At 58.3% G+C, this 8,510-nt stretch overlaps 1 protein-coding gene across 1 annotated transcript; it reads left to right on the top strand.

Annotated features, from left to right (window-relative positions):
- Positions 1-705: 705 nt before the first annotated feature.
- BHLHE23 (basic helix-loop-helix family member e23) lies at positions 706-1,380 on the top strand. The gene has a single exon (XM_045795523.2). It carries the CDS (start codon positions 706-708, stop codon positions 1,378-1,380), a length of 675 nt encoding a protein of 224 aa, XP_045651479.2.
- Positions 1,381-8,510: the final 7,130 nt, after the last annotated feature.

An 8,510-nucleotide genomic window follows, 5' to 3' on the forward strand; every position in this document is an offset into this window, starting at 1 on the left:
TGTGGATTGGGTTGCCAACTGTGCTTCGGCTCCGCGAGGGCCCCCACTCGGGGCTGCACACCCAAGACCCCCGCAGAGCACCCCAGGCGTGCGCCGCACACATCCCCAGTCTGGCTGCGCACTCCCTGCTCCGACCCCTGCGCGTCGCCGGCTCCAGCTCCTGCCAGAGGAACGAAAGACAAGACGCACGAGGCAGGTGCCCACGTAAGGCGCGAGCATTCGGTGGTGGCAACCCACAGCCGGTAACACCGCCGCCACCCCATCTCCACCCAGACCTCCAGCTCCCTCCATCCCAGCGTTCCCGCCACCCCGGCCGTCGGTCTGCGCCCCCTGTGGAGACAGGCTCCGAGAAGAGGCGGTCACCAAGTCCCTTCTGATTGGATGGCTGCAAAGTCCCAGCGGGCGCCCCCGCACCTTAAAACTGGAGCGGAGCGAGTGGGAGCTCGAGCCCGCCCCGGGGCCCAGCCCTGCACGCGGCAGCCAGGGGTGGGGGAGGAGAGGAGGAGGGAGAGAAGGGGGACGAGAAGGACGAGAAGGACGAGGACCCGGAGAAGAGGAGGAGGAAGCGCAGTCGGAGGAGGAGGAGGAGGCGACCCGGAGGCGTGGCCGAGGAGGCCGGAGAGGCCCGGCGCGCAGAGGCTCGGGACCGACCGACAGCCGGACCGACGCGCGAGCCCGGAGCTGCACGGCGGCGGCCGCGCGGCCATGGCCGAGCTCAAGTCGCTGTCGGGGGACGCGTACCTGGCGCTGAGCCACGGCTACGCGGCGGCGACGGCGGGCCTGGCCTACGGGGCGGCGCGGGGGCCCGAGGCGGCTCGCGGCTACGGCGCGCCGGGTCCGGGCGGCGACCTGCCCGCGGCGCCCGCGCCCCACGCCGCGGCCGTGGCGGAGAGCAGCGGCGAGCAGAGCGGCGACGAGGACGACGCCTTCGAGCAGCGGCGGCGGCGGCGGCGGGGGCCCGGGGGCGCGGCGGACGCGCGGCGGCGGCCCCGGGAGCAGCGCTCGCTGCGGCTGAGCATAAACGCGCGCGAGCGGCGGCGGATGCACGACCTGAACGACGCGCTGGACGGGCTGCGCGCCGTCATCCCTTACGCGCACAGCCCGTCGGTGCGCAAGCTCTCCAAGATCGCCACGCTGCTGCTCGCCAAGAACTACATCCTCATGCAGGCGCAGGCCCTGGACGAGATGCGGCGCCTCGTGGCCTACCTCAACCAGGGCCAGGGCCTGGCGGCGCCTGTGGCCGCTGCGCCCCTGACGCCCTTTGGCCAGGCCGCTGTATACCCCTTCTCCGCGGGCGCCCCGCTGCCCTGCCCTGACAAGTGCACCGCCTTCTCCGGGACGCCCTCGGCGCTTTGCAAACACTGTAACGAGAAGCCATGAGGGCCCCGGGCCGCCCCTCCTCCCGCACGCGTCCCGCATTTCACCTTGCCCCCAGGACTGTGTCACCCGTCCCGACTGAACCCCGCCCACCGGGAGAAGGCGGCGGGACGTCGCTTCCAGATCCTGCGAGCTGAACCGCGCGGGTAGGGCCGCGAGAAGCTCAGCGTGTCTGTGCACAGGATTGAGCCGGAGAGCGGGGGCACTGGCATCGGCGCCCCGGAGCCCGCGGAGCGCCCGATGGGCAAACTTCCGACGGATGACAAACCCTGGCTCGTCCGGACACCGCCACTCACCCTGAAAAAAAAAAAAAAAAACCAGGACTACAGCCCGAGCGGGGACCGGCGTGACTCCAGGGGAGTGGTCCTGCTGGGTGCCAGCCGGGTTCTCTCCGATTGCAGGGAGAGCACTTAGCTCGGTTTGGCCGCTCGGGACCCTCGCATTGGGCTCTCCCCAACCGCAGGGCCGGCTCCTGTGGGGACGTTCCCGACCACGCCGGTGCCCGCGCCGGGTACCTCCAGTCTCTGAGGCTCCACGACCTCGACGCCCCTGCAGCCCAGTGGCTCCCTGCGCCCTGAACTAGCCCGCAGCTGTCGTTTGCAAAGGAGCTGGACAGCCCATGACGCCGGAAAACCCCGGGCAGTAGCTTTTCGGCTCTCTCAAGTCAGAGTGTTATGTTTATTTTCTTGCCTGCCTAGAGGCACGAACCTCTAGAGGTGAGTGGACGCCAACACTGGCTGCCTCCAAGTCTGCGGAATTTGTCCCCTAAACAGTCCCTGGACTCCCCAGCCACCACCGCTCACGCCAGAAGGTCCTGCCAGGGTGTGGCCCCTGTGGAGTTGGATGGAAACCTGCCGGCTGCCCTCTGCTTACAGGCGGTTGTCCGAGGAGGGTCCCGCTTGACCTGGGGTGTCAGGGAAGGGCCCGGTGTAGCCCCGCTGACCTCCACACCAACCCCCCACGCGTTTCCAGGGGAGGAGGCAGGGCCATGGGTGAGTAGGCTGGTGGGAGGGGCTGCTTCCTGACCTGTGGAAAGGCGATGGGTTTGTCTCTTGGTGTTGGGGTCTGTCTCTTGGATGTGGGTGCCTGGCGCAGAATTCTGCCACCATAGGGGTCCACACACTCTGCACAGCCGGCCAGCCACCCTGGGGACCAGGCTGTGCACGCCCGTTTGCACCCCAGCGGGTCTGCTGCAATATCCAGCTTTATTAACCCAATTTCCTCGGCTGTCGTTAACGCTATGCTAATGAGGAGAGAACCTCCGCCCTACAAAGCGGCCTGTCTAAAGCATTTAACTTTAATTAATACATTTCAAAAGGCCCTTTTGTATTTGCAAAATGAAGTGTGTGATTAAGTCTTATTCATAAAGACATATGCTTAATACTGGGTTTTGCCAATTTCCATATTTATTTCTTCCCTGTCTTTTTCTCCCTAACACACTACTTTTATCAGTTTCGCATATTCAGAAAGCTGAGTGCGAGCGGCTCTGTTTCGAATCCCCTTCAGGTAAGGGAAGGCAGGACAGCCGGGAATTCCAACGTCCTTTGCTTCCAGGGTCATTGCAAAGTGATCCTGGATCAACTTTATAAATTCCTGGTCATCGTCTGAGGCAGAGCCGCTCTTTCTGGTTGAAACCAGACGCATCCAGTACATCATTGCTATTCAGAATGAAGTTATGATTCTGACTTATTTTTTAAAATAATATGATTAAATTTTAATATCAAATTAAACATGTTCATTTGTGACTGAACTCAGTTTCAATTTTCAGAGAGTTGTGTCAGCTTGGACCACATGCTTCTAAATCACGGAGTCTAGAAAGTCTGTGAGGCGCAGACCGCCGGTGTGTAAGAACCACTCAGCAAATGTATGAAATACTAAGAAAAAGGTGAAGGAAAAAAATCTCTCTGCCCCTTCTTAGATGAAAAACAACATTTTTTTTAAAGGACCATTTAACTAATCTTATGTTCTTCCAATTACTTGGTTTCAAAAAAATTAAATGTGTGGTTTTTTGGTTTTTGGTTTTGGTTTTGGTTTTTTTTATATTTTAGTTGTTCAGCTGTATGTCCCCACATGATCGACTGTTCAGGACCTCAGCCCACCTCTCGCTGGGGTGTGGTGGAGTCATTTCTTAACGTGAAATTAGGCTGGCTTTTCCACAAGGCTGACGCAGCAATCTGCTCTATCGGTACAAGTCATTTGGCCTCCCCGTTCTGAGAACTCCCAGCACAAAAGGTCTGATCCTCCACGGCCCCTGTGCCCAAAATACAGTGAAGCAGGCTCCCCGTTAGCAAGCCCTCCACTCTCTGGAAACATCCGACGGGGGCTCTGGTCATGGACTCCCAGAACTCCTGGTGCTTCTAGCCCCCGGAGCCGGCACTTCTCCAGCGCTGGGGACGAGTGAGATAGGAAAGGGCTTTGCTTACAACTGGTGTTGAAACAGCCTTTTTCCCAGATGCTTGTTTTCATTTAGAACCTGTCTCCGGGCGGGAAACCTGTACCTGCTGGTACATCTAGACGACGTGTGAGGGAGGGTCCCTTTAAACCCGGCTGGCCACACAAAGAGACCGGGCCACACGTGAAATGGTAGCTTTCCTAGTAGCCACGTAAAAGAATAAACAGATGAAATTAATTGTAATGACTTTCGTTTATCCCAATGTATGCAAAATAGTATCATTTCAACATGCAGTCAGTATTTTTTAATTATCAGGGGGATATTTCACGTGTCTTTTTTTTGTACTGGGTCTTTGCACTTACAGCCCCTCTCCATTTGGACCAGCCCTGTTGCGAGTATCAGTGGCCACACGTGGCTCGTGACAGCCACAGCGGACCCTGCGGCTCGAGGCTGTGCCGAGGCAAAGGTGTGGGTGCCTTTGTTTCTTTCACCTTTGTCATAAGCAGGAAATGTACACCGATTCAAGGAATAAATTCTAGAGCTAGACACAGAGGACATGCCCCGTCCTTGTTCCTCTTTCCAGCCTGGCTCTCCAGGTCTAGCTGAGGCCAGGGCAGGGGGCAAGAAACGCCGTGGTCCATTTTCTACCATGAAATGGTGGCACTTTTTCTGTAGAGTCAGCAGTTCCAACTGCAGCCCAGCACTGGCCAGCCACGCCCAAGCCTGGGGAGCCAGCAGCACACGGACGCCCCAGCCGAGGGGATGTCTTGAAGCCAACACTGCCTTTCTCCTGTACTAACCACAGAGCTGGGGGTCTCTGCCACGCTGGCCGCTGCTTGAGCCGCTCGCAGACCGAGGCTCATTAAACTCAGGTTATGAGCCGGTGGAGCCCGGCTCGTGGGCGCCTGGGGCAGGCTTCCCTGGGCTCAGTGGCTCCCCAGGGGTCCCTTGCTGGGGTCAGGAGAGGCAGGTTGCTGGGCTGGGGTCCTGTATCCTTGTCTGCATTCACAGACCTGTGCATCTGTGGCCGGTGTGGGTGTGAACACCCCCAGCTTGCCGAGTGGAGACAGAAAGCACACGGGTTGGAAAACAAAAGTGGGGGCGTCCTCACGGTTAAGCTAACGATTGAGCATTCCTGGACATACACCGCCTCCTTTTCCTTCCTTTCTTTCAAATGACCAACTGCATCCGTAGTTCTCCTTCTTTGGGTATTTTGATGGGAGCATTTTTACCTACTCAGTGAGACAGTGTGGCCCCAGCACTTTCTGTTCTCATGGTGCCCAGGATATTGGACACCCAAAGATCTTTGTTTTCCTCCAGGTAGGAAATTCACTTACCTAAAACAGCACCCCTGGTTTTCAGTCATAGGTACCAGCATCGGCACTCGGAGAGCAGCACTGCACCCTAACCTAGCTCTGCCCCCAGGGACCCACAGCGTGGACCAGCCCGGGCCGACCCGCCCACACGAGCTCATCCACAAGCCCTCGTGACCCAGGCACACTGGCTTCTGACTGTTTCATTTGCTCGATTTCATCCCAAACATGGGATTTTCTCTTCATTTGTGCAGATGTCCTTGAATCCTCAGGGAACTTTGTTTTACCGCACAAGTAAGCTAACGAGCGTCCCGGTGCAGACACCTGCTTTGCCAAAGATGCCTGTCTATTTCCCTTGCAGGTTGGGACGTGAAAGGAAGAGGCACGTCCTCCCAAAGGACTGTTTTCCTGAAAGGATGCGTGAAACGCACAAACCGCCATTCCGAGACCAGCACAGCCTGCCTCGCCTCGCCCTGGGCCATCTGAGTGGAGTCCGATTAGAACCACCGAGCAGAGGCCCCAGAGCCCGGGTTAATCCAGCGGACGGTGATTACAGCAATTTTATCCTGTGAATTTGCCTGCGATATGTCCTGAGTCTTTAATCGCTCTTCGCATCCCATTCTAAGGGATGGAAATAGAGGGATTTACAATGTATTAAATCATTTCTCCAACAATTAATTACCTCTTTGGATCATAACCCTGGATGTTATGTTCCATACCCCAACGAAAGTCAGTTCCATAAAATTAGAAAATTAATACACATTTGCAGATTTAACTCCAAAGGAGCAATACCCACGTTACCGTAAATGCAAAAATCCTCCAGTAGTTACCAAAACCTTCTTTGACGCCAGTGTTTTCCCTGTGTTACAAAATGACTTATGCTGGGTTTTCCCAGTCTGAAGCGCCGGAAGCATATGTATTGATACAAATGTATACAAGCTGTTTTTAAGGAGGCTTTCTGAGCAGGAAGGCAGCCAGGTTATTCTGAAAGTCAGCGTGGAGGGGTAACTTGTAAACTGACGTTTCTGTCCCTCTGTGGCTGGCTCTGTGGGCTCTATGGGCTGTTGCCTGGTCAGGATGCAGAGGGACGTCGCTCCGTGGCTCCCGTGGCCGCTGTGGTCTGCGTTCCCGGGGGCACGGCCATCTGGAAGCAGAGCGGAGCTGTACGTGGGCCTGGCCGGTGGCCTCTGCCCCCATGGTGCTCAGGCCCTCAGGCCCTGACAGGGGCCGGGGTGCCACCTGGGACAGGATCCTAGCTCAAGGGTTTCTTAGGAGCGGCTCTAGCGCCTGCGTGCTGACGGGGAGAGCCTTCCCAACCAGCCTGGTTTCGCCTCCAAGCCCGTTTTGTCTAAAGTGATGAGGCCACTGTCGGTTGCCCTCCCGGGGGCCCTGATCCAGCCTGACAGGAGCCCAGCCTCCAGCTCCCAGTGGACAGCACTTGCTATGCTAATGAGGCCGCAGCCACGCTGGGAACTGGCCACAAACCCCAGACGCACATGGGACCTGCAGCGCTCTCTGATGGCCACAGGCATCTGACAGGACGCATTTCACTCTGCAACAGGCTGGCTTTGGCCTGGAACCTGTGTCCGAGGCCCTCCCAGCGTGTCCCTGCTTTTTGGCCACAGAGGCACCGAAGTTACAAAATCCCTGGGAACAGTATCTAAGTCTCACGCACGGGCAAACACCCGGGGCAGAGTCCAGGCTCCGTCCCAGCCCACAGCTGCCCAGGGGGTTCCGGAGCCGGCCGGACAGAGCCGGGGCTCGTGGGACCCGGCCCGGCAGCTCATCGCAGTGCTGGCGGAAGCCAGGTGTGCCGAGGCCCCCGGAGGGCTCTGTGTGGCGCAGCCTGGATGCTGTCCACTGAATGCAATCTGGGGAGGGAGCCACTCATCACTCAGGGGTGCGTACACCCACGATTCTTGGTAACTGAGATTCAGAACCCCCACATCTGTGAGTCTGTTGATGCCAACGGGCCCCTGGCAGCCAGACGACTGTTGGAAAAAAGCGTCTGAACAAGATGATTCAGGTATAAAGATCCCTGTCCTTCTGAGCGTAGCACTAAGCAGCCTGACTGCCGGCAGCCTTCTGCGCGCAGGGGATCGCGAGATCCGTGCGGGCGGCACCTGCACTGCAGACATCACAGACAACTGGGAGGATGATCGTTTTATACTCGGGAATCTGGGATTCTAGAATAAACCAAAGCTTTCTCACTACAGAACACTGCTCTCTATGTACCCTCGAGTCTCCCCTCCGGGCTGTGGGGTCGACAGTGACGTTCAGAAGAGCACGCTCCTCCAGACTTCCTGTCCACTCCCTGCCCACCTTAGTGACATCGGGGCACCAGATGGCGTGAGAACTTCGCCCCAGAACGCCCAGGGGCTGCTTCCCGAAATGCCTGTGTTCAGGGAACAGAGCATGTCCCCAGGCCCCTGTCCTGGCACGCGCATCCTCACTCATTCTGTCTGTCTCTGGCCTGTTCTCTCCTGCAGCCGCTTCTCTGGGCAGCCCTGTTCTCCTAATGAGACACATGTTCCTTAAAATATTCCAAATGTAGTTTGGTGTCTCAAGACCCTGGTCACTACCTCGGGCGGCGCCGACTGCGTCTGGCTTAGGGAAAGCCCGGCCGGTCTGGAAGGTAAAGGCTGACACAGAAGAGCCGCTGGCCGCCCTCAGCCTGGTGGACGCTGGGTAAGAACAGGCTGGGGCCACCCCGTTATCCTCTGCCCGGGAGTGTGTCCTGAACTCACTTGTGCATGTGTCATACTACGTACAGTTTCACCTCCCGTGTGGGTCCCCGGGTCCTCGGCTGCTGTCAGGATACGAACAGCGGCAGCACCGCGAGCCCCCACTCACAGCCCGTTTCTCCCGACGCCCCACCGCGCCCTGAGAGGTCTTTGCAACTCCCTGACTTTCCGCAGACGGTCTGGCCTTGAGTGTGCTTGACTGAGGTTAGCAGGGTGACCCCCTTGCCTGCTTGTCGGGACTGGGGTTTCCCTACACACGGTGAGCCGTTTTAAGCCCTGCAAGGTCCTGGGCCAAAGGCTGAGTTGGGCACCCAGGGCTTAGGTCCTCAGACCCTTTCTGAAAACAGAAGAGAGGGTCAGCCGCATAACTAAAAACACGGGCACGAGCCCCTGCTCTCCGCTCTCACACCTCCTGCTGCATCCTCAGTCTCCCCAGGGACACCCTTCCCTGCAGCCAACGCCAAACCATGCCCATGACCATGGCCTGGAGCAGACAGGGGTCAGCTCAGGTGGGGGGCCCACTGCTGCCCACGGGGCTGTTCAGGAAGTGGGGCGAGGCTGCTCGACGCAGACCATGGACAGCGCCCAAGGGAGAAGTGGTTTCCGTTTGGTGAGGGGACATCCTCACAGCAAGAGCTAGAGGGAGCAAGGTGAATGTGGTCACGGTCAGGCGCAACCCTGCAG

Source organism: Ursus americanus, chromosome 22 (genome assembly GCF_024610735.1).
Source record: "Ursus americanus isolate L20-20 chromosome 22, mUrsAme1.1.p, whole genome shotgun sequence".
In the NCBI taxonomy this organism is placed as follows: Eukaryota; Metazoa; Chordata; class Mammalia; order Carnivora; family Ursidae; genus Ursus; species Ursus americanus.